The 26,470-nt window shown below is 40.9% G+C and overlaps 1 protein-coding gene and 1 pseudogene across 2 annotated transcripts; one reads left to right on the top strand and one right to left on the bottom strand.

The window, feature by feature from the left end:
• Positions 1-1,074: 1,074 nt before the first annotated feature.
• LOC133237410 (ferritin light chain-like) lies at positions 1,075-3,247 on the bottom strand (annotated as a pseudogene).
• Positions 3,248-5,150: 1,903 nt separating this feature from the next.
• On the top strand, positions 5,151-23,046 carry IER3IP1 (immediate early response 3 interacting protein 1). Of its 2 annotated transcripts, none has more exons than XM_061400106.1 (3): positions 5,151-5,349; positions 19,959-20,060; positions 22,955-23,046. In XM_061400106.1, the coding sequence occupies exons 1-3, from the start codon at positions 5,259-5,261 to the stop codon at positions 23,011-23,013; spliced, it is 252 nt and encodes an 83-aa protein (XP_061256090.1). In that variant the 5' UTR covers positions 5,151-5,258; the 3' UTR covers positions 23,014-23,046. The 2 variants fall into 2 exon arrangements, with proteins under 2 accessions (XP_061256090.1, XP_061256091.1); XM_061400107.1 differs by lacking the exon at positions 22,955-23,046 and adding an exon at positions 21,324-22,143 and having other exon boundaries at positions 5,158-5,349.
• Positions 23,047-26,470: the final 3,424 nt, after the last annotated feature.

Here is a 26,470-nt window from a genome sequence, read left to right as displayed (position 1 = left end):
GACGGCAGCCCACCAGGCCTCCCCGTCCCTGGGATTCTCCAGGCAAGAACACTGGAGTGGGTTGCCATTTCCTTCTCCAATGCATGAAAGTGAAAAGTGAAAGTGAAGTCGCTCAGTTGTGTCTGACTCTAGCGACCCCATGGACTGCAGCCTCCCAGACTCCTCCGTCCATGGGATTTTCTAGGCAAAAGTACTGCAGTGGGGTGCCATTGAGTACATCATGCAAAATGCTGGGCTGGATGAGTCACAAGCTGGAATCAAGACTGCCAGAAGAAATATCAACCTCAGATATGCAGATGATACCACTCTTAATAGCAGAAAGTGAAGAGAAACCAAACAGCCTCTTGATAAGGGTTAAAGAGGAGTGAAAAAGCTGGCTTGAAACTCAATATTAAAAAAACTAAGATCATGGCATCTGGTCCCATTACTTCATGGCAAATAGAAGTGGAAAAAGTAGAAACAGTGACAGATTTTATTTTCTTGGACTCCAAAATCACTGCAGACAGTGATTGCAGCCATGAAATTAGAAAACGCTTGCTCCTTGGAAGAAAAGCTATGACAAACCTAGACAGCATACAAAAACACAGAGACATCACTTTGCCAACAAAAGTCAATATAGTCAAAGCTACGGTTTTTCCAGTAGTCATTTACAAATGTGAGAGTTGGACCATAAAGAAGGCTGAATGTCAAAGAATTAATGCTTTCAAATTGTGGTGCTGGGGAAGACTCTTGAGAGTCCCTTGGACAACAAGGAGACCAAACTAGTCAATCCTAAAGGGAATCAGTCCTGAATATTCATTGGAAGGACTGATGCTGAACTTGAAGCTCCAATACTTTAGCCACCTGATGCAAAGAGCTGACTTACTGGAAAAAGTAAGTTGGGGAAGATTTGAGGGCATGAGAAGAAGGGGGTGACAGAGGATGAGATGGCTGGATGGCATCACCAACTCAATGGACATGAACTTGAGCAAACTCCAGGAGAGAATGAAGGACAGGGAAGCCTGGCAGGCTGCATTTCATGGAGTCGCAAAGAGTTAGACATGATTTAGCAATTGAACAACAACAACAAAAGGCACAGAGAAGGGGTGAAGCCCTGACATTAGGGGGGTTCCTCAAAGGCCGCTGGGCTCCAGAGGCTCCTAGTCATGCTTGAGGGTGAGCTTTTTGAAGAGATATTCGCCCAACCCAGCCTGGGGACCAGCCATCCTGCAGAGATTGGTCAGGTGTTCTCCCATCTTCTGGGAAGTGTCTCTCCAGGAAGTCACAGAGGTAGGGGTCTGTGAGGGCAGAACCCAGGCCATGCAGATCCAGAAGGGCTGGGTCAGGTTCTTCTCCTTGAGAAGGGTGGCTTCCATAGCATCCCGGGTTTTCCTGACTCATCTTGAGACGGCTTCTGCATGTCCTGGAAAAGGGTGCAGCTGCAATGTTGATTTTGCATTTTCAAGAGATGCTGGACCCTCTCTTGCTTCTTCTCCTCAGCCAGTTCACAGAAGTGGCCCATGTCCTCCAGAGCCACATCACTGTGGTCAGTATAGAAGCCCAGCGAGAGGTAGGTGTAGGAGGCCAGCAGACATGTGTTGACCAGGCAGATGACGGTGGCCTCCACCTCGGTGGAATAATTCTGACGATTCTGGGAGCTTATGGTTGATCACTAATGAGAAGCTACGCTCGAAAAATGATGTTCACTGGTCTTGGTGATCGGGGAGAGTTGAGTGGCTGATTCTGAGGGTTGTGACTAAAAAAAGGTTGGAGGGTGGTGGGAGGCTGGTGTAAGGGTGAGGGGGTGGGGGTTCCTGGGTCTATTCCATCCAAACATTATTAAAGCAAGAGATGCATCTACGGGACCGCTGAGGGCAGTGCCGAGACAACTATTTTATAAACACATTTTAAAAATCCAAGAATTTGAATGTTTTTGGAAGTAAGGAGATCAGAGGAACAATTCTTTTTAAGGATATAATCTGCTGTTATCAGCTTAGTCTACCAGCCTGGATATTTGAAAAGTGATGAATCAGATAACCTGGTACAAATACTGTACACTGTATTTTAAGCTGCTTTTGCTAGATCTAGAGATTTTGGGGACTGAAGGAGCCCTAGAGATCATAATCGCCTAATTTTATAGGTGATATAACAGAGGCCCAGAGAGGTTAACCTGATTCTTTTGACAATAAAAGAATTAGATCATGTGAGTTGTAACCCAGTGGTGGAGACAGAGGGGGGTGACTGTGAGATGCTTTTCTCTCACCTCCACTTCATCCATCCCTAACTTCCAGTCATCTCTCTTTCCCTTCTCTTCAGTAACCAATAATCTAGTAAAAAAACAAAACAAAAAACAAAACTGTGAGTCACCACTTAACCAAAGCTTCCAGACAAGGCCCGCATGTTCCCCTCCTGCTACCCAGCCCAGGATAGAAAACTTGGAGTGGTCACTCTCCCCTTACAAAAACCACCTTCTGTCTCTATCATTAGTGTCTACAGCTTTGTGGACCTTGAAAAACTGGAGGATTTGTTGGCATCCTGTTGTTTCTTTTATTCCCTTTACTTTATCTTCCTGTGTTTGTCCCTACCTGATTTGCACTTAAGGCCGATTTTGGAGATAGTGCTTATGTGTATCTGTGAGAAACGATGTATCTCTTCTTCCCTGTAGGCACTAACTGGTTGGCCCATTTAAGCTTAATTTCTTCTTGGGAGTTTGACTAATTATTCGTGGTTTTGGCTAGAATCTCTTCCAGCAGCTGCAACACACAGGCTTCCAAAATCCTTTCTGGGCCTAATGTGCTGCTTTTCCCTTTTTAAAGGGGAAACCGAGAAGTTCAGGAAATGATTACTTTGCATGTGTGCGCTGTGTGCTGAGTCACTTCCGTTGTGTCCGACTCTGGCAGTCAGTGTGAATGCTTATTAGGCCAGCTGTGTCTATTAGCTAAAATGATCAAAATTAGAATTCTTCCTTCATACAGAGACCAGGAGATAGACGGCCTATCGTTCCTAGTGATTGCATTTTATTTTATTTTTCATTTAATTTTATTTTTTAAAGGTCATTTTCTTATTTTTTTTACCTTTATTTAGGTAGTTAGTTTTGGCTGCACTGGGTCCTCATTGCTGTGCACAGGCTCTCTTTAGTTGCAGTGAGCAGGGGCTACTCATTGCTTCGGTGTGCCGCCTTCTCACTGGGATGGCTTCGCTTGCTGCGGATCGAGGATTCTAGGCACAGGAGCTCAGTAGTTGTGAAGTACAGACTTAGCTGTTGCATGGCCCGTGGAATCTTCCCTGACCAGGGATTGACTGGTGTGCCCTACACTGGCAGGTGGATTCTTAACCACTGGACTACTTGGGAAATCCTGGTGATTACATTTTAAAGGAATGGCTTTTAGGTCCTTGAGTAAGACACCCTTCAACAGTAGGAGATACATATATATCTCAAAGGGGCAGAGGAAGGACTCACAATCATAAATCCACTTTCATAAGCACTCTAAGAAGGTGTGGTCAGGTGCCTATTTTCAGGTGTGGGCTAGAACAAACAGCAAATTTTGGGGGGAGCCTTGAACTTTCTCAGGCAGGCACTTTAAGGGGGGGCTAGGGACTTCCGTTGTGGCCACGCTTATCAATGCAGGAGACGCAGGTTTGATCCCTGATTTGGGAAGATCCCCTGAAGAAGGAAATGGCAACCACTCTAGTATTCTTGCCTGGGAAATCCCATGGACAGAGGAGCCTGGTAGGCTACAGTCCATGGGGTCACAAAAGAGTTGGACACAACTTAGCAACTAAACAATAATAAGGGTTAATTCTTATGGATTGAGCTGTTAGAAACTAAGTCTTTTAATATGTGGCTAGGGGATTGGATGAAATCATTTGTGTTGAGAATCTGTAGTTTTTACAGGCCAAGGTTGAGTTTGATCAAGGAGAGAATGTTTCTCATCCAGTAATTTTAAGACCTGTTGTAAGGTCAGACCCCCCCAAGATGGCTGTTCTCTTTCTCTCTGTAACCACCTGCTCCACCAGGACCTGCTTCACCTACACCCTACACTCAGGACTGACCCACCCACACACTTGCCCCAATCCCAGCCAGTGATTGTTCTTGTTGAAGGAGCAGTGAAGGGCATGCCCCTCTGCTGGTTTCCCTGGTAATCCTGGTAACCAATCAGCCAAGGTGACAGCCAATTACTCTGTAATTGGTAATCCCCCCATCCCTACCCGCCAACCCCACCATTCCCCAGGAATGAAGATTGCTGCCATATCTTGCCCACCTTGGGGTGTCACTCCAGGGCCTTGCTTTTGACAGTAAGTATTCCTGTTCCTGCCCCCTCATCCATTACATCATTATTTCTGTTTCTGGCGCCTGGGTTTTCCTTTGGTCTTGAACTCGGGCAAGCACAGTCCTTGGAGGCCTGTGGGGTGCAACTCAACCCATATTATTTCAGTTAAATTCTTATAAAAACTTTTATTTGCCTTTTTCATCTGTAAAATAGGAATTACCTATTAACATCTCACAGAGAAGGCAATGGCACCCCACTCCAGTACCCTTGCCTGGAAAATCCCATGAACAGAGAGGCCTGGTGGGCTGCAGTCCATGGGGTCGCTAGGAGTAGGACACGACTGAGCGACTTCACTTTATTTTTTCACTTTCATGCATTGGAGAAAGAAATGGTAACCCACTCCAGTGTTCTTGCCTGCAGAATCCCAGGGACGGTGGAGCCTGATGGGCTGCCGTCTATGGGGTTGCACAGAGTCGGACACGACTGAAGCGACTTAGCAGCAGCTTTAACATCTCATACAACCCTTGGGAGCATCTAGTACAGCGCTGTCCAATGGAAGTATTGGACAAGCCTCCATGTCATTATCAATAACCTCATTGCCACATTTTTAAAAATAGAAATAAACAATAAAAATTAATGTTTGCATTTTATTTACCTAATATAATCAAAACATTTCAACATGTAATCAATACTTTTAAATTATCGGGAGATTTTACGTTCTGTTTTCGTTCTGTGTATTTTACATTTACAACATTTCCGTTAGGGCCAGACACTATTCAAATGTTCAGTAGTCACTTTCAAGCTGCCGCATTGGACAGCGCGGGTCTACACAGCTCAGCAGACACGCCCTGCAGAGGTGAGCGTAGGGCGGGTCTTAGCCAGACGGGGCGGAGCCTCTCAGGGCGCGTTTTGGGCCTCGCTAGCTGCCGTAGGAAGCGCCGGACGTGGCGGCGCCACGTCCCCTGCCGCCGAGGGAGAGGAGTCAGTTGGGCCTTGGGGTGGGTGGCCATGGCTTTTACGTTGTACTCGCTGCTGCAGGCGGCCCTTCTCTGCGTCAATGCCATCGCCGTGCTTCACGAGGAGCGTTTCCTCAAGAACAGTGAGTGGGGCCGGTGGGCCGCACTGAGGGGGCGGCGGCGGAGCTCGGGGATCGCGGACCCGAGTAGGGCCGCGTGAGGGGACCACCTGGGCAGGGACGGACGGACGGGCGGCCAAGGGCTCGCCTCTTTGGGGCCCTTCCTTGGGTGGGGAAGCCGAGCCACTCTCGTCTCACAGGAGAGTGAAGATTGTTCCACAGACGCCCGCTGGGTGCCAGCCCTGGGGGGTCGGGAAGCGGAGATGAGTAGAGCCGGGGACGCCCTTGCCTGCGACTAGTTTAGGCTAGGAATTTAGTACACGTTTCCATGGCTGCTTTTAATTGTCAAAAATCTGAGGTGTGGGTTTTCAGTGAAAGAGGGAGGGGCGTGGCTCATTTTGGAGCGTGGGTAGTTTGAAGAAGGAACTGATGGAGAGTCATAGGGGTTCCTGGGCTTTGGAGATAAGAGGAAAGGAAGCCTGTTGGGATTATCACAACATCCAGCCACGCGCATTCCAAGAAAAGTTTATTCAGCACAGTTTATCGGGTGCCTGTGATGCACCAGCCTAGAATCTGAGCGTACAGGGAAGACAAATTATGCCTACCGGGATCTCGCAATCCAGCGAGCTCCATGCCACTTGGGCAGGCTGCTTTTTTTCTGTCTAAGGCACAATTACGGCAGGATACTGCATGATGGTACATCATTTGTCACAGCGTGCGGAACGTGTCAGTGTAGATCACTGAAACTCAAACCCATGAGCAAGGTTGATTCGTTTCATTTATTCCTTCAGGAGAGATTTATTGAGCACAAATATGTGCCGGGCCCATGTAATAGGAGCTGAGGTTACAACAGTTATCCTACCCTTCTAATGGAAGTTACTCTAAGTAAAAACTGAAGAAGTGCCAATAACAAGTATGCAGAATGTTACAAAAGAGATGTGTTGGGACATACTAACTTGTGAGTCTTTGAAATCTTAGAGGAAGTATGTCTAACCGGAAACGTGTAATGTATCAGTAAACATTAGGTGAAGGGTCAGGAAGTGAGGGGTAAAAAGCTGGTGTGAAAATTGGAAAGGTTCTAAGCAGGGCAGTGATGCGACCAGATTTGTGTTATTTGCAAGATCTTTCTGGTTACTTTATGGAGAACAGTTCAGAAGTGTAGAAGAGTGGATGTGGAAAGCACCATTTCAAATAGGGCAAGTAGATATTGTGAGTATAATACAAGTTGAATGGATATAATAACAATAATGATACCTAATGCTGAACACTAACCGTGTGCTAGAATCTGTATCCAGTGCTTTACACATACTAACTTGTGTAACCCTTACAAGAACCCTGTGAGACAGGTACTGTTCTCATCCCTGCTTTACACTAAGTTGGAGGAAATGAAGAAATGGTAGCTGGAAGGGGATACGGGGATATGTTTTGTGGTGGTTTCGTTTTTAGGTGTCAGCAGCAACAGTGAGGGAGAAGGCAATGGCACCCCACTCCAGTACTCTCGCCTGGAAAATCCCATGGATGGAGGAGCCTGGTGGGCTGCAGTCCATGGGGTCACTGAGAGTAGGACACGACTGAGCAACTTCACTTTCACTTTTCACTTTCACGCATTGGAGAAGGAAATGGCAGCCCACTCCAGTGTTCTTGCCTGGGGAATCCCAGGGACAGGGGAGCCTGGTGGGCTGCCGTCTATGGGGTCACACAGAGTTGGACACGACTGAAGCAACTTAGCAGCAGCAGCAACAGTGAGAACTAGTCAGGTTCTTTTGTAAGTCAGTGCCATGAAAAACGTGGGGAGAAAGTGAACACTGAAGCAAATATACAAATATAAAAAAGAAGAGATTAAGAAGGTATTCATATGCAGCATGTGGACCTTGGTTGACTTCTACTTCACACATCGACTGTAAAAAACATTTTGAAGATTCTAGTATGGACTAGATACTAGATGATATTAAGGAATCACTGGACATCTTGTTAGTGTGATAAAGATGCATACTGAAATATTCAGGAGTGAAATATTATAGTACCAGCAATTTATTTTTAAAGAAATCAAGCAGAGAAAAAAATGAAGCACATAAGGAAAAAAAAAAAAAAGTCAATAATTTAAAAAATTAGTTATTTATTTAATTTGGGCTATGCTAGGTCTTGGTTGCTGCGAGGGCTTTCTCTAGTTGGGGTGTGTAGGCTTCTCAGTGTGGTGGGTTCTGTTGTTGCAAAGCACGGGCTCTAGAGGTGTGGGCTTCAGTAGTTATGGCTCCCAGGCTCAAGAGCACAGGCGCAATAGTTGCGGCAACTGGGCTTAGTTGCTCCATGGCACATGGGTGCTTTCCAGATCAGGGATTGAACCTGTGTCTCCTGCATTGGCAGACAGATTCTTAACCACTGAGCCATGAGAGAAGTCCCCCAAGTCAACAATTATTACACATTGTAAATCAACTATACTCCAATATAAAATAAAATGTTTAAAAAATCAGCAGTTATTAAATCTGAGTGATAAATATGTTTTAAAACTTTCATAATTAAAGGTTAGAAAAAAGAATGGCTAACAGGAAAGAAATAGTAATGAGAGAAAAATAAAAGATACAGGAGAGAAATGAGGTGATTGATAGCTGAAGGATTCTGAGAAGGTGGGTGGAGATGGGACCTAAGGTACACATGGAGGAGATGGCATAAATGGGAGGTGGGATACTTTCTTTATTGAAAAAGGAGGAAAAGTTAGCTGGAGAAGCAGGAGGTTCCTAGAGTTGGTGGCAGAAAGTTTTTCTCCATTCCTTACAACAAATAGGCCAATCACTGTGAGCAACGTGGAAAGATGTAGCAGCGAGCATGACCCAGTGTCTTTGTTCTCAGAGCAGTAGAACAGATAAATAATTATACAGATAGTTGAGTCTAGGATAAATGCTTTGAAGGAAGAGAACTAGGTAAGAACCATGGGAATGTAACCTCCTGGTTGGATTAAGACAGTGTTGGTTCCTAAGGAAACAGCATTTAAAGCTAAGTCCTAGAATAGGAATAGGAAGTAGTGTATTTTTGGTTACCTTTCAGACTTCTAAGTGGAGAGAGATGTCATGTAGGCATTTGTGTATACAGGTCTGGCGCCCAGAAGGGAGGTTTGGGCAGGATTTACACATGGGGATTTTTAGTGTTGGCTGGTAATTTCAAACTGTTGAATGAAGGCTCTTTCTCAGAGAGGTTCAAGGATTGAGTCCTGAAATTATTTATTCATGTCAGGGTTCTTGGTTGCAAGCAGCAGAAGCTGATTCTGGCTAATTAAGGAGAAGGAAATTTAATAAAAGTTTTTTGGAGAATAGAACAATGGAGCAGAGTGGAGAATCCAAATATAGACACATATTTATATGGACACTTAATTTAATAAAGGTAACAGCAGAGTGTGATAGGAAGGTCCTTCGATAAATGATTCTGGGTTAACTGGATATTCAAAAAGAAGTAAATGAATCTTGACCCTCTGCTTCATGCTAAACACAAAAGTCAATTGCAAGAATGTTGTAGATCTAAGTGGGAAAGGTAAAAATAAAGCTGGAAGAAAACATTTTTTTTTCTGAAAGGGCCATATTAAAAATACATAGCAAGCTTTTGCAGGCCAGGAAACAGATGAAGCTATTAAGTGGGAATTAGCCATTTATAAATGTTAATACATCATTCTTTTTTCCCCCAGCTTTGAGATTTAATTGACATATAACATTGTGTAAGTGTAAGACATATTTGTGATGATTTGGTACACATATATATTGCAGAATGCTTACCACAGTAAGGTTGGTTAACATATCCTTCACCTTACATAATTATCATTTTATTGTAGATATTGTTTCAGTGAGAACATTTAAGATTTACTTTCAGAGCAGCTTTCAAGTAAACAATGCAGTGTTGTTAACTGTGGTCACCATGCTGTACAGTAGATCCCCAAAATTTGCTCATCTAATAACTGAGAGTACCTTTTGACCAATATCTCCTGATTTCCTCCACCACTCAGCTCCTGGCAACCGCCATACTACTGTCTCTTTCTATGAGTTCAATGGTTTTAGATCCCACATATAGATGAGATAGTACGGTAGTAGTCTTCCTCTTGAGTTATTTCAGTTAGCATAGTGTCCTCAGGCTCCATCTTTGTTGTCACATATGTCAAGTTTTCCTTATTTGTGGCTGAATAATATTTCATTGTATAGGTACATTGCTGCGGCTGCTGCTGCTGCTAAGTCGCTTCAGTCGTGTCCAGCTCTGTGCGACCCCATAGATGGCAGCCCACCGGGCTCCCCTGTCCCTGGGATTCTCCAGGCAAGAACACTGGAGTGGGTTACCATTTCCTTCTCCAGTGCGTGAAAGTGAAAAGTGAAAGTGAAGTCGCTCAGTCGTGTCCGACCCTCAGTGACCCCATGGACTGCAGCCTCCCAGGCTCCTCCATCCATGGGATTTTCCAGGCAAGAGTACTGGAGTGAGTGCCATTGCGTTCTCCGATACGTACATTACATTTTCTTTATTCATTCATTCGTCAGTGAACACTTAGATTGTTTTCTTGTCTCGGCAATTGTGAATAGTGCTGGAATGAACATAGGAATGCAAATATCTCTTCAAGATAATGATTTCATCTCTTTTGGATAAATACCCAGAAATGGGGTTACTAAATGTATTTCTTTTTGAAATTTTTTGAGGAACCGTCATCCTACTTTCCATAGCAGCTGTACAAATTTACATTCCTGTGGACAGTGCACAAAGGTTCCCTTTTTCCACATCCTTGCCAGCATTTATTGTCTCTTGTTTTTTTTGGTAATAGCTGTTCTAACAAGTGTGAGGTGATATTTCATTGTGGCTCTGACTTGCATTTCTCTGATGAATAGTGATGTTGAATACATTTTCATGTACTTTTTGGCCGTTTTTATGTCTTTGGACTCTTCAGTTCCTCTGCCCACTTTTAAACAGATTATTTGGAAATACAATTATTAATGGAGAGCACTTCCAAAATGTTGATGTGAGAACCTTCACTGGACCCTCTTTTCAATGAAACCACTATAACTAGTGACTATTATTTAAAAAACAAACATTCAGAGTCACCGGAAATTGTCATAAGAATATACAACAAACAGAGAAACTTTTTTTTTCTGCCAAGAAAATCTATTAAAGCTCAGTAAGAGCAGTGAGACTCTCTTGTGTTTGAGCCACATCCAGTTCTCCCCCCTCCCCTACTGGGGAAAAAACAAAGGAAATAATAAAGATTACAGTGAAAATTAATAAAATCCAGAGCAGAAAAACAATAAAGAGAATTAACAAAACAAAAAGCTAGTTCTCTCAGAAGATCAACAAAATTGGCAAACAGTAAAAAAGAAGACTCAGATTCCTAAAGTCAGTGATCAAAGGAGACATCACTACCTTAGAGAATGAAAAGGATGTTAAGGGAATGGTGTGAACAACTGTATCCCAACAAATTAGATGATTTAGATGAAATGGACAAATTTCTAGAAAGACCACAAACTACTGAACCGACTGATTAGACCTATAACATGTAAAGAGATTAAGTTAGTAGTTTTAAAACTTTGAACAAAGGAAAACCCAGGCTTCATTGCTGGATTCTACCAAACATTTAAAGAAAACTTAATACCAAAATAGAGAGGAGAGAGGACATCCCAACTCATGCCTTGAGGCCAGTATTAACCTGGTATGAAAACCAGACACAGCACAAGAAAAGAAACCCCAGACCAGTATCTCTGATGAATATAAACACAAAAATTCTCTGCAGAACACTGGCAAACTAAACCAGGTGGGATTTACCGCAAGAGTGCAGGGTTGATTTAACCTTTTAAAATGAGTTTAATTCATCATATTAGTAAAATAAAAATCACATGATTATAATAGATGCAGAAAAAAATTTGACAAAACCCCATACCCTTTCATGATAAAACATTCAAGAAACTAGGAATAGGAAAGAACTTTCTCAATCTGATAAATAACATCTATGAAAACCCCCCCAGTGAGGGTTGTGTGAGCCTAAATAATAGAGAAATTCCTAAAGGAGGTAGATTTTAAACAGTAAGTCAGGAGACTCCCCTGGTGGTCCAGTGGCTAAGATGCCATGCTCCCAATGCAGGGGGCCTGGGTTCAGTCCCTGGTCTAAAGATCCCATGTGCCGCAATCAAGACCCAATGTGGCTAAATAAGTAAATATTAAAAAACAAAAACAAAAAACCAATAAGTCAGATTTGCATCAATGTACAGAGAAATGAGGGCTTCTCTGGTGGCTTAGTGGTAAAAAATTTGCCTGTAGTACAGGAGACACAGATTCAATCCCTGGATCAGAAAATCCCTCTGGAGAAGGAACTGGCAACCCATTCCAGTATTCTTGCCTGGGAAATCCCATGGACAGAGAAGTCAGTGAGGCTACAATGCATGGGGTCTCAAGAGTCAGACATGGCTCAGCAACTAAGCCACCACCACAGAGAAATGAACAAGGTATTCCATAGGCCTTACATATGATAGACATAGATGAGCATGCAGTTTATAAAACATTGAAGAAACTCTATAGATACATGTTTCTATTTAAATATATATTACTGAAAAGCATTTAATTTCGTCAAAGGTTAAGTGGAAATAATTGTGTTGAATTGGGAATTATATTGAACCAAGAGAGATTAGTCTGAGTATACTAGATCATTCACTTCAGCAGTGTTCTTTTTGATCAAGGTAATTTTTTCAAACTTATATTAGTAGAGTTCTTTGTGTGGTTTATTAGGTACTTTTACATTTATGATAGCCCTGCAAACTTGGTGACACAAAATAAAGCACATTCATTTTCTTTCATAGAAATGGAAACTGATCTCAAAGAAGCTGAGGTTTGCCAATGTTGTCAAAACTGCATTAATACTTTTTCTTCAAAATGTATCTAGCTGAGGATTGTTGACTGAACCTGGATGGATTACCCTTTTGTGTGTGACTTTTTGAAGTCTGGGCAGGGGAAGAACATTATGTGGTGTTTACAATTAGTAACTTTTTCTATTTAAGTTCATTCCTGAGATTGGCAGCAACAGCTGCTGGCTGGTCTTATCATTTGTTTTCTGCTGGGCCCTCCAGCTATGGACAAGAAAGCTGCAGAGTTCAGTCTTTATCCTTAAAAAAAAAAAAAAAGCAAAGCTCTTTAAAACTTTGGCCAGGTTCCTTAGAAAAACAACTGACACTCTTTAGTAGCAGTTGGAGAGAAAACTATTTGTTACAGTAAAAGGTAATCCTTGGCAGATGATCTTTCACTGGTCAATTTTGTATTTGTCTGTGGAATATCGAGAGGAATGTTTTCCTCACTCTCCCCAAAATTCTGTTTTCTTTTTCATTCTAGTGGCATAAGAATAGAGAAGCTAACATTAGCCGATAATTTACTATTTTTTAAAAATTACTTAAGTGCTGATGCTTAAATCATGGTATTATCTATATTGTAGAGTTTTATCCTGTTTTGTTGAGGAGCAAGCAGTTGGAAGATATATTTTTTTTCTGGGATCACTCCTCATTATGTGCACGATCCACAAAGTACTTAAAGAAGTTCTTTTTTACCATCTAAGAGACTGTGGCCCTGAATGGAAAGGAGTGATAGTTTTAGCAAGGATAAATTTCCTAAAAGCAGGTAAAGGAAATGAAACCAGCAACTGTCTAAAGGCAGTTATAGAGCAATTCAGAGTGACTTGTGGTTGAAGCCCCTCTCTGGAACCTGTCCTTGCCCGCAGGATGTTCATGCTCTGAATTCCATAGGGGTTTCTCCAATAGAGGAGTAGCTTTACAGGTTTTCTTTTTAAATGTCATTTTTATTTTTATCAAAGCAATGTATGTGTGTGGTTTTAAGGTCAAAAAAGCCCTTCAACCTATAAAGAAAAATAGAAGCCTCCTGCTCCATCTCTCCTCAACCTCCTCTATTCTTCTAAAGCAATTATTTTTAACTCTTTCAAGTTTTAAATCATTGACCTACTATTGTGAAAGGTTTTAGCACAGTTGTACCATCAGTGGCACACTCATTCTTGTATAAGCACAAATACACACACACTTCCCTTCTCCGCCTCTCACATCTCCAGCCAATTATTGGTAATATCAGTATTCCATATTTAATATGACTATGCATATTACAGCTGAACAGTTAAAAAAAAATCATAATTTTATTCTTCTAGTTGATTTGTGGTTCAGGTGTAGAATTCTAGATTGGAACCACTTTTTCTAGAGTTTTGAGGACATTATTCCATTTAATTTTCTCATTTCCTTTATTGATGTTAAGTCTAATGCCATTGTGATTCCTGACTCTTTGTAGGTAGAGACCCTTTAGGGTATTCTCTTTATCTTTGCATGCACAGTCACTTCAGTCATGTCTGATTCTTTGCAACCCTATGTTCTGTAGCCCACCAGGCTCCTCTGTCCATGGGATTCTCCAGGCAAGAATACTGGAGTGGGTTGCTGTGCCCTCCTCCAGGGGATCTTCCCAACCCAGGAGGTGAACCCCCATCTCTTACATGTCCTGCATTGGCAGGAGGGTTCTTTACCACTAGCACTACCTGGGAAGCCCTTTTATCTTTAGAAGACTGAAATTTTACAATAATGTGGCAGTCTATGGGTCTCCTTTTCATTGGGCCGTACCCTGATTGGGCCCATTTGGCCTAAAGGCTCATATCCCTCAGTTTTGGGATATCATCTCTTAATATGTGTTTGATAATTCTTTTAAAAACTTTTATTGGAGTATAGTTGATTTACAGCATTTGTGGTAGTTTCAGGTGTACAGCAAAGTGAATCCGTTATATCCTTTTTTTTTTTTTTAAGATTCTTTTCCCATTAGGCCATTATAGAGTGTTGAGTAGAGTTTCCTGTGCTATACAGCAGGTTCTTATTATCTTTTTTTTATATATATAGTAGTGTATATATATTAATCCTCATATTTCCCAGATTATCGCTCCCCCATCCCTTGGTAATGGTAATTACCATTGGTAATTACCCAATGGTAATTGGTAAATTACCAATGGTAATTACCATTGGTAAAATCCCAATGGTAATCCCTTGTTTTTTACATCCATGACTGTACTTTTGTAAATAAGTTCATTTGTTCAGTTCAGTTCAGTCGCTCAGTCGTGTCCGACTCTTTGCGACCCCATGAATTGCAGCATGCCAGGCCTCCCTGTCCATCACCAACTCCCGGAGTTCACTCAGACTCACGTCCATCGAGTCAGTGATGCCATCCAGCCATCTCATCCTCTGACGTCCCCTTCTCCTCCTGCCCCCAATCCCTCCCAGCATCAGAGTCTTTTCCAAGGAGTCAACTCTTTGCATGAGGTGGCCAAAGTACTGGAGTTTCAGCTTTAGCATCATTCCTTCCAAAGAAATCCCAGGGCTGATCTCCTTCAGAATGGACTGGTTGGATCTCCTTGCAGTCCAAGGGACTCTCAAGAGTCTTTTCCAACGCCACAGTTCAAAAGCATCAATTCTTCAGCGCTCAGCCTTCTTCACAGTCCAACTCTCACATCTATACATGACCACTGGAAAAACCATAGCCTTGACTAGACGGACCTTTGCTGGCAAAGTAATGTCTCTGCTTTTGAATATGCTATCTAGGTTGGTCATAACTTTCCTTCCAAGGAGTAAGCGTCTTTTAATTTAATGGCTGCAGTCACCATCTGCAGTGATTTTGTACCCCCTCTTTTTTTTTTGACTCCACATATAAATGATATCATAATGATATGTCTTTCTGACTTCACTCAGTATGACAAACAGTCTCTAGGTCCGTCCTTGTTGCTGCAAATGGCATTATTTTGTTCTTATGGCTGAATAGTATTCCATTGTATATATGCACTGCGTCATCTTTGTTCATTCCTCTGTTGATGGACATTTATGTTGCTTCCGTGTCCTGGCTGTTGAACATTGGGGTGCATGTATCTTTTTGAATAATGTTTTTCTCTGGGTATATGCCTAGGAGTGGGATTGCTGGATCATATGGTAGTTCTATTTTTAGTTTTAAGGAACCTCCACACTGTTCTCCATAGTGGTGTAGTGACTGTATCAGTTTACATTCCCACCAACAGTGTAAGAGGCTTCCCTTTTCTTCACACCCTCTCCAGCATTTATTGTTGTAGATTTTTTGATGATAGCCTTTCTGACCGGTGTCAGTTAATACCTCGTTGTAGTTTTGACTTCATTTTCTCTGATAATTAGTGATGTTGAACATCTTTCCGTGTGCTTTTTGGCCACCTCATTAGGTAATTTTTTCCTGTTTTTTCCTTGCTCTTTCTGAAACTCCAGTTATTTTGACATATTGATATTCCTTTTTTAATGTTTTTCTTGTCTTGTAGGTGTCTTCAACTTGGTGTGTCAGCCTCTTGAACTTTTTATGCTGATAGAGAACAGTGCTCCTTTTTTACGTTCCCTTTTTCAGGGCATCTCGTTCTCTGAGTTTTGTAGCTACAATTGTTTTTCTCTAAGGATGTTCGTTTTTTTTAAAAAATGAACTTCTTGCATTCTCTCTTCCTCAGAGCCTTCTTTTCTGGCTTGACTCTATCCTACCACGTTCAGAATTGTTCCCTCTTGACTGTCAGTTCATTCTAAAGAGTAAACCCTGAGAGGCTCTTTGGAAGCTCTGTGTATATGGTTGGGAGTTACTCACCAGTGGGCGTCTGAGTTAAATTCGCCGTTTCATTAAATCCCCCTGTATGTCACTAACTGAAGTCACTAATTGACCAACTTCCTGAGTAATTGTGCAACTTCCTGTCTGCAGAATGTAAGTATTCTTATGTTCCAGACTTATGTGATACACAAGCAGGGAAAGCGAGCAGGAATCTGACACTTAGGTTTGTAGACCTTAATTAATTAATTCAGTCCACCTTCCCGAGACCCCAGGTCTGGAGGTTCCCTGCTTCAGTCTCCACTGAGAGTAAACCCGTCTCCTGAGGGGGTAAGAGAGAGAGAAACTCTTCCCATCAGTTCAGTCTAAGGAAAGGGAGGTGGGGATGAGCGGCGCTAACTTCTCCTGTGGGGACTTTCAGTTAGTCCTCCTGTGTTTCCAAAACCGCATCACCCTCACTGGCTTTTTGAAGTTTCTCTCAAGTTTTCAGGATTCTCAGCAAGATTCGCCTCAGTTTTTTATTGTGTGCTCCCTGGAGGTTTAGATTTCAGTTTTCTCTGCTAAGTCAGTTATTGTTCCGTTTATCTTTTTCTGTTGTTGTTCGGATTAACTTCTCTTGCCTGAGGACTTCTTTCTTATTACTCTTGTAAGCTCAGTGGTAAGAGAATCCACCTGCCAGTGCAGGAGGCACAGGAGATGTGGGTTGGATTCCTGGGTCGGGAAAGTCCCCTGGAAATGGCAACCCACTCCAGCATTCTTGTCTAGAAAATTCCATGGACAGAAAAGCTACAGTCCATGGGGTCGCAAAGAGTTGGACATATTATTATTAGTAGATTTCAGGAGAAGTCTTAACTTAAAAGTGTGTGTCCACTGATGGGGTTCAGGACATGCTACCCCCAAGTAAGTCACTGTGGAGTGTTGAACATCTTAAGCTGAAGGAGTTTAGAGAAAACACCAGAAGCAGAGCGATCACCCCACCCTCCCCCCTCACTGCCCCTTCTTTCCTGAAAGCAGGAAATAAGTTTCTCATGTGAAAGGTATCCTCCCCATACCAGAAGGAAGGGAGACATTCTTAGCACCAGAGACAGGGAACTGAGGGCCAGACAGACTGTATTACTTTATGACATTATCCATAGCCCAAATGCCTTTTCTTGTTAATTCTTCACAGATTTATTCCCTTGTCTAAAAGGTAGAAGTTTCCTGTTCTGCTCACTTTTTCAGGTCTTTATTTTCTCCTGAAGACTCCCAGGTACACGTAAAACCTTAATAAACTTTGTATGCTTTTCTCCTGTTAATGTCTTTGTCAGTTTAATTTTCAGACATAACCAAGGACCCTAAGAGGGTCAAGGAGACATTCTTCCTTACAGTAACCATTATGTTTAACTGAAACCAGGCTGCTTTCTTACTGTGCAGAGTTGTTAAGTAGGTTTATATGAGTAAGACTAAACTGGTTTGGAAAATAATACAACTGGTGGTGGTAGCCATTTTGTGTTTTATGTCTTTTCAAGACATTATTATGAAATAATTTTCACCACATTGTAAGTAGTTAAAGGCTGGTACTACACCTTTGAACTTAGATGACAGAGAATTGCCGTATAGTGGAGAATTCTGATTTGAGCTACCTAGAAAAGAGAAAGAAAAATACCTAGAAAATATGTGGGACAAAGAAATTATAGTAGAACTTGTTATATAGTAAAAGTAAATGTTGGAGAAACAGCATAAATATATTTTCTTGCCAGAGATCCAGAAGTAAGAAGTAAGCAAAATGCAGGTTTGAGATTGTTTTTAACTTGGAGAAATCTATGCATTTAATATTGGAGGATTTCTTCCTCCCTCCCTCAAAGCTACAATGAATGAATGGTTTGTGTTATGCTTTGTGTGTCTTAAAAATAAAGAAACATGGTTCTTTGAAAGTTTTATCTACGATCCTAGGGTTTACCATACCTTTGTTTATCCAAAGTTAACTCGGTTTGCTATAAATTCAGTTTAATTCCACAAATGTATATTAAGTACTTGCTCTGGGGTTGGGGAGAAGGGAAAGGTAAAGAAAGACTAAATTTAGTTCCAGGAATTTATAATATGACTTACAATCAGTAGTTACTGTTTGGGTAAAACAAGGTTTATTATGACATAGAGGGGAATTAGGAAAGGCCTTGACTTTAAAGTCAGACAGACCTGGATTACTTTCCCAACAAAGGTCCATCTAGTCAAGGCTATGGTTTTTCCAGTGGTCATGTATGGATGTGAGAGTTGGACTATAAAGAAGGCTGAGTGCTGAAGAATTGATGCTTTTGAACTGTGGTGTTGGAGAAGACTTGAGAGTCCCTTGGACTGCAAGGAGATCCAACCAGTCCATCCTAAAGGAGATCAGTCCTGAATATTCATTGGAAGGACTGATGCTGAAGCTGAAATTCCAACACTTTGGACACCTGATGCAAAGAACTGACTCATTTGAAAAGACCCTGATGCTGGGAAAGATTGAAGGAGGGAGGAGAAGGGGACGACAGAGGATGAGATGGTTGGATGGCATCACCAGCTTGATGGACATGGGTTTGGGTGAACTCCGGGAGTTGGTGATGGACAGGGAGGCCTGGCGTGCTGCGGTTCATGGGGTCACAAAGAGTCAGACATGACTGAGTGACTGAACTGAACTGAGACCTGGATTCAGAAGCTGCCTTTAACATGTATAGCAGTTAATCGGAATTGAGTGTGAACAGCAATACTTGGAGGGTTGTGGTATGATACAGGGCTAGCATTTTAATTTAAGGAGCTTCTGACTTCACTCAGTAGATGATGGAAATCATCACACATTGTGAGCTAGAAAGATCTAGCCCTTTAAGGGAGAAAGAGGTTGAGGTGAAATTGCAGAGGCATCTATTGAGAGTCTGGCCAAAGATGGTAGAGGCTGTGATATTAACCATTGTGATGGAGGTTGAGCTCTGGGAGCTTGAAACGAGTAACACCTCCGTGGACTAGGAAGGCTATGAACACAGGTGAGCTAGGTCTTGAAGGGTGAGTGGGAGTCAAAACATACCTATTCTGTTGTGAACTTGAATTTTATATTAGTTTTACACCGTAGCATATGTCAGTATTGATGTAACCAAAAAAGCAACCATTATTTAACCTTTATTTCAACCAAGTAAAAGTTGATTAAGCAATATGAAATCTTGTTAGCTGATACTTGGTTCTTTCATATATAAAATAAAAACTTTTTCTCCATCTTCAGGTTAAATGGTTAGTGTGTCAGGAATTAATTAAGCCCTGTAGTCATAGGAGATTAAAAAAATACCTAGTCATAAGAGATATGAAAAGTGGACCTGAAATAAGGACAAGAGAAGGACATTGCAGAAATGAGGATGTGTGAGCCTCTAGAAGAATGTGTAAGGCAATAAAAAAAAAAGATGAACAAATAAAGGTAAAGAAGTAATGATTTATATTATCAGGAAAATGACAGAAGAAGGTAAAAGACCCATTTACTAAAAATAAGTGGGATTAGATAGTAGGCTAAATTCCTCACCTCAAAATTGAGAAATGAAGAGGAATGGTCAAGTTAAAAAGATATACCTCTGTTGCCATGCTATGAAGACCTATCCAAGCTGTGAACAGGTTTGTATTAATATTTCCCCAGGTGAACACATAGTGAAACTTAGATGCAACACCTTTATACTAATAATTACATTGGTTTTTATGAATTCTGAGTTGAACTAATTTATTATTCAACTTGACAATATGCTTTGGTTTTCAGTTCCGACCTGAAAAATGTTTTGTTTAAAAAAGGAGAAAGATAACAGTTAGGTTGTCACAACAGTCATCTTTACTGAATTCAGTGCCATGGAATAATTTACTAGGCTGTAGTTTATTTTATAAAATTAAAAGGGAAATTAAATGTGCTGCTTATCAAAAGTAAAAAATACACGCTAAAATTTTTAAATCATATGACTATATTTTATGTCTTTAACAGAGACTCAAAGTTACGTTTTAGAAGGTGACTAATGAGGGAGCAAGGCAAGTGCTTAATAAATTTTAACACAGCTTATCATCTTTATGTTATGCAGTTGGCTGGGGAACAGACCAGGGAATTGGAGGATTCGGAGAAGAGCCAGGAATTAAATCTCAGCTAATGAACCTTATTCGATCTGTAAGAACCGTGATGAGAGGTAAGAAGCAAAACTAGTAGAACACTCTTTCATTTTAATTTTGTGGTTTAAGTAGCAAAACTTCCGAGTGTGAATGTCATTTTTGGTGGAGATTTTCTCCCCAGGACTTGGAAGCAACGAACCTGAAAGAAGGATACTTGGACAGTCTCTTGCAAGGACTGACAAGTTTATTTCTGCAGTCAAGCCTTTTTATAGAAGTATTAACAAAGAGCTTAGAATATACAGTCAGCAGAGTGGGTATGGGGTTAACACCTAATCAGTAAAAATATTTCAAGGACAGCGTGCTCTAAGTGACCCATGAGCTTATCCCATAACCCGTTTTCTCAAGCAACATCCTTAATATTTATTATTAAATCTTGGTGCCAGGCATAACCAAAGGCAGGAGATGTTTTTCTGCCCGGGTACATCAAGCTGGGGTATTTCTGGCCCTTCACCATTTTCCCAAGGACTTCCTCCAACCGGCTATTTTGTACTGGGCTTCCCAACAATTTTTGTAGTGGAAACTTTTTTCTGTTTGACTTGGCTTTAGTGCTTAAAAAGTTACTAGTTTTTTTCCTCTCTTGCCTTCTCTATTTAAGCCAACTGATGCAGATGGAATGCTCAATGATGTGATGTTTCTTTGCTACCTGTATGTCACCACTTGGGATTGAAAGACATTAGTGTTCTTGCCTTTTAGAAATTCTTTTTGCTTCTAAGTAGAAAAGTTATCTAGAGTCCTGTAAGACTTTCAAGAGAAAAATACAGGCCCCATGTCTGTTATTTTATTAGAAAATATTTTAGAACAACTCGGGAGTTCAAAACCTTTTATTTGAAACTATTAAAATTAGAGTCTCTTACTACCTCTACCTCTGTCTGTCTATTAGCTGCTTTCATCACAGCTTTGGGTAGAATGATAAATAAGTTCATTCTTCATTTAGTGATGAAGCTACAGAATCTTCTTTGCACTGTTTTTCTAATGTCAGATATCGCTGGCAACCATGTGGGTCTACTTCTGCCTGGGTCCAGTTTGCTTGTGTTCCCAGAGCTGCTTCAGCACTATCCCCAGATTACTTTGTATTGATCTAGTTGTGACAGTTGTGACCCTTACCCAGTCACACAAGCCCTCTTTCAAATAAGGTTTGGATTTTATGATCCAATGCATGTTTGAATGTTGCTATGTGATAAGGATTTGCAATGTGATTCTGATGACATACTGTATTTCTACCTTCCTGACTTAGTTCTTTTCTGATTTGTTTAATAATTAAATTTGTTTTTTCTTTGCAGTGCCATTGATAATAGTAAACTCAATTGCAATTGTATTACTTTTACTGTTTGGGTGAAGATCAGTGGGGGAAACGGAGACTCCGAAGAAGAGCTGCCAGCAGAAGTTATTACTTCAGTCTTTATTGAAGTATACATATCTTAGCTGGCTCTCCTTGGACTTGACAAAAATGTAAACCTGACAATAAAACCAGAGTCCCTATTTATCTGATTTTTAAAAAATGTTGTACTTACAGTTTTATTGTAAAAAGATCGTATCATCAGAGGCCATAACTGTCGAGGATTGGAATACATTGGATTGCTGACTGCTGATAAAAGTTCATGCTATGGAAAAGATTGTTAAAAGGGTGCAGGACTGTCACTTCTGTGTTTTTAGAGATTTCTCTCTTTGACTTCTCAGGGATGAATTTTTTTTCAAAGTTCTTGTAACTTAGTTATGATGTGAGAACAATTATCCTCCTAGATAAAATTTAAAGGATTTTTAAAATATTAAATGTTAGATAATTTGGATTGTTTTATTTTGAACTCGTTGGTTAAGTATTCTGTCTGTATACTGTCTCAGCTATGAAAAATTCAAATCTATAGTAACTATTGAGGACCAATACTCTGATTTTGGGGAGAGTTCTAATTTTCTTAGGTTGGATAGTCACATGTTGATTGTGTTTTTAAGTTTCATTTTAAGTTTTATTCATGCATTTGTTATTTTATTAATTGGCCTGAATGATGAGACCAGATCAGTATCTACATATTTCCAAAGGTTAAAGAAAAATCTGTATAGAAAAGTCTATGCCCTTTTTAACAATGATGACTTATTTTTTAAAATCAGCATAAATAGTAGCCTGCAAGAGCAATCCTAAACAATCACCATTAAACCACACTATGTAAGAAGACTTTATTGTTAAACATTTACCTCCCTAAATTATCAGGTTTCTTGGAGTAGCACATTAAGGGGTGTGATTGGTGATTCTTCATTCTGTCAGACACTAGAGCATTCATGGTGGATAAATTGTCTTTTGTTTTGTTTTTAAGTCTTAGACCATCCCATATTTGTTTATCCCATAATACCATTTTATGCAGAAAGATTAAGATAATGTAAATGGTTTTTCTGGAAATTAGTTAATAATGCTTTAAAAGGGGTGGAACGGCATCTGTGTTTAAAAGAGAACATTTGTAAATAAAATTCAATTTCCAAGTCAAACACTTGTTTTTGTACCTTAGTATATACCTGTCAGTGTTAATCTTATTTTGTGTATAATACTTACTCTATATGTTCTTTGCTCTAAAATCATTGAACACAGATTTAATGAGTTTCTTTTTTCTTCAATGAATTAACAGCATTGCTGACATATATCAGGACAACTCATGAACAACTCTGATTCTATGACTTAAGGGCAGGTATTAGATGCCTGTTGGCCATGCCTGAGCTGGAGATGGAAGATCTCTGAGCAGGGGGGTCTTACAGCTGAACCAAAGAAGTTTATGAGGGATCCTTAGTTGATTTGTTGGCTAATGGGAGTAACTAACATATTTTGCCCTTAAAGGCAATTTAAGAATCTGACACATGAATTTGAATTTAAGCTTTTGAACAGGTTCAAAAGAAGCAGTTAACTGAGGGCACTCCTGCTTCTCCACAGGCAATAGAATTTTAAAGAGAAAGAAGAGCTACCTAAAGAAACTAAAGGCCTATATATAGAAAACTATAAAACACTGGTGAAAGAAATCAAAGAGGACACTAATAGATGGAGAAATATACCATGTTCATGGATTGGAAGAATCAATATAGTGAAAATGAGTATACTACCCAAAGCAATTTATAGATTCAGTGCAATCCCTATCAAGCTACCAATGGTATTCTTCACAGAGCTAGAACAAATAATTTCACAATTTGTATGGAAATACAAAAAATCTCGAATAGCCAAAGCAATCTTGAGAAAGAAGAATGGAACTGGAGGAATCAACCTGCCTGACTTCAAGCTCTACTACAAAGCCACAGTCATCCAGACAGTATGGTACTGGCACAAAGACAGAAATATAGATCAATGGAACAAAATAGAAAGCCCAGAGATAAATCCACGCACCTATGGACACCTTACCTTTGACAAAGGAGGCAAGAATAACAATGGATTAAAGACAATCTCTTTAACAAGTGGTGCTGGGAAAACTGGTCAACCACGTGTAAAAGAATGAAACTAGAACACTTTCTAATACCATACACAAAAATAAACTCAAAATGGATTAAAGATCTAAACGTAAGACCAGAAACTATAAAATTTCTAGAGGAGAACATAGGCAAAACACTCTCCGACATACATCACAGCAGGATCCTCTATGACCCACCTCCCAGAATATTGGAAATAAAAGCAAAAATGAACAAATGGGACCTAATTAAACTTAAAAGCTTCTGTACAACAAAGGAAACTACAAGCAAGGTGAAAAGACAGCCTTCAGAATGGGAGAAAATAATAGCAAATGAAGTAACTGACAAACAACTAATCTCAAAAATATACAAGCAACTCCTACAGCTCAATTCCAGAAAAATGACCCAATCAAAAAATGGGCCAAAGAACTAAATAGACATTTCTCCAAAGAAGACATACAGATGGCTAACAAACACATGAAAAGATGCTCAACATCACTCATTATCAGAGAAATGCAAATCAAAACCACTATGAGGTACCATTTCACGCCAGTCAGAATGGCTGTGATCCAAAAATCTACAAGCAATAAATGCTGGAGAGGGTGTGGAGAAAAGGGAACCCTCTTACACTATTGGTGGGAATGCAAACTAGTACAGCCACTATGGAGAAAAGTGTGGAGATTCCTTAAAAAACTGGAAATAGAACTGCCTTGCTGCTAAGTCGCTTCAGTCGTGTCCGACTCTGTGCGACCCCAGAAACGGCAGCCCACCAGGCTCCCCCATCCCTGAGATTCTCCAGGCAAGAACACTGGAGTGGGTTGCCATTCCCTTCGCCAATGCATGAAAGTGAAAAGTGAAAGTGAAGTCGCTCAGTCGTGTCTGACACCTAGCGACCCCATGGACTGCAGCCTACCAGGCTCCTCCGTCCATGAGATTTGCCAGGCAAGAGTACTGGAGTGGGTTGCCATTGCCTTCTCCCCAGCAATCCCATTGCTGGGCATACACACTGAGGAAACCAGACTTGAAAGAGACATGTGTACCCCAATGTTCATTGCAGCACTGTTTATAATAGCCAGGACATGGAAGCAACCTAGATGTCCATCAGCAGATGAATGGATAAGAAAGCTGTGGTACATATACACAATGGAGTATTACTCAGCCATTAAAAAGAATACATTTGAATCAGTTCTAATGAGGTGGATGAAACTGGAGCCTATTATACAGAGTGAAGTTAGCCAGAAAGAAAAACACCAATACGGTATATTAATGCATATATATGGAATTTAGAAAGATGGTAACAATAACGCTGTATACAAGACAGCAAAAGAGACACTGATGTATAGAACAGTCTTGTGGACTCTGTGGGAGAGGGAGAGGGTGGGAAGATTTGGGAGAATGGCATTGAAACATGAATAATATCATATATGAAACGAGTCACCAGTCCAGGTTCAATGAAAGATACTGGATGCTTGGGACTGGTGCACTGGGACGACTCAGAGGGATGGTACAGGGAGGGAAGAGGGAGGAGGGTTCAGAATGGGGAACACGTGTATACCTGTGGCGGATTCATATTGATACATGGCAAAACCAATACAATACTGTAAAGTTAAAAAATAAAAAAGTAAAACTTTAAAAGCAAAAAATAAATAGAAGAGACCTTGGCCTAATAGCATTTTAGTGAAGATGTTACAACACACTTTTATACTCATTTAATGTTGAGATACTGTCCAAGTTCACCTTTCAATGGAGAGCAGTCACAGCAGGGCAGGATTAGAGTATTCTGTAGTGAAGTGGTTCTGTGCAACATGGGCATCAAAGTATTTCCTCTCTAGGAGCTTCCCTGGTGGTCCAGTGCTTAAGAATCTGCCTTCCAATGCAAGGGACACAGGTTTGATCCCAGGTATGGTTGGATCCTACGTGCCACGGAGTAACTAAGTCTATGTGCCACAGGGACTAAGCCTGTGCTGTAGACTCCGCATGCTGAAATTACTGAAGCCTGCTGGCCTAGAACCTGTTCTCTGCAACAAGAGAAGCTACTGCAAAAAGAAACCAGCACACCACAACTAGGGAGTCATTCCCACTGTGCACCTAGAGAAAGCCTGCTCACAGCAACAAAGACCACCGCCGCCAAATAATAAGTCTTAAAAAGATGGAAAGAAAAAAGTTTTCTCCCTAAAGTCCTCTTACACAGTTCTAGCTCTGCTGTGCCTGAAAAGAGGTCTGTAAACTTTCACAGGCTAACCCTGGTTTCCCCAGGGAAGTTGCAATTCAGTAACGATAGAGTCTTGTTTTAGTAGACAGTAACTTAAGCGCCTGCCTGCCTACCAACATCTTCCCACTTAACCATTCTTAGGGTTAACAATCTGTGATTATTTTGGACTCCAAATACCTGTAGTGTCAATGGTCTTGTGTATTCTGACCCTGTGTCTATATGCCTATGACCTGGGATGAAGGATCTTTACTGTAGTCTGTACATACTCAAATTCATAGCCTATTCCTTAAGCAAATGGTTTTCAAACTTTGATTGTTAACAGCAGAACTGGATTTCCAAAAGAATAATTTAGAAGTGTAATCCTCTAGTATCTTAAACAGATGGCAGACTTCCCTGGTGGTCCAGTAGTTAAGAATCTGCCTTGCAATGTAGGGGACACAGGTTTGATCCTCAGCCGGGGAACTAAGATCCCACAGGCTTCAGGGCACCTAAGCCCATGTGCCACAATGAAGAGCCCACAGGCTGTTACGAACACCCAGCACAGCCAGAAATAGATGGGAGCAGGTCCATTTCTGTATATCAGTTGAAGCAGGAATGAGACCCATAGGCCCACTGTTCAGCGTCTACTCTTAACAAGCTTCCTAAGGTTCTTCCACCAAACCCTAAACTTTCAAAAATATGAAGTATTGAAAAAAAACAAACCCTGCTTTTTGTAGAGTAGGCATGGTGATTTGTGCCCTGTAGATGTTTGTAATCACTTGTGTGTATATATGTATGTACTCATGAAGTGACCTGAGACAA

The sequence above is a fragment of the Bos javanicus genome, chromosome 24 (assembly GCF_032452875.1).
Source record: "Bos javanicus breed banteng chromosome 24, ARS-OSU_banteng_1.0, whole genome shotgun sequence".
In the NCBI taxonomy this organism is placed as follows: domain Eukaryota; kingdom Metazoa; phylum Chordata; class Mammalia; order Artiodactyla; family Bovidae; genus Bos; species Bos javanicus.
Note: the sequence above shows the minus strand (reverse complement) of the source record. Positions and strands in the feature narration are given on the sequence as shown.

What these genes read in the sequence shown, in the direction of transcription:
- IER3IP1 (XM_061400106.1), top strand. Translation starts at nt 5,259, where the DNA reads ATGGCTTTTACGTTGTACTCGCTGCTGCAGGCGGCCCTTCTCTGCGTC. An exon ending in GGAGCGTTTCCTCAAGAACA is followed by an intron (nt 5,350 to 19,958) that starts GTGAGTGGGGCC and finishes TATGTTATGCAG; the next exon opens with TTGGCTGGGGAACAGACCAG. An exon ending in TGTAAGAACCGTGATGAGAG is followed by an intron (nt 20,061 to 22,954) that starts GTAAGAAGCAAA and finishes GCTTCTCCACAG; the next exon opens with GCAATAGAATTTTAAAGAGA.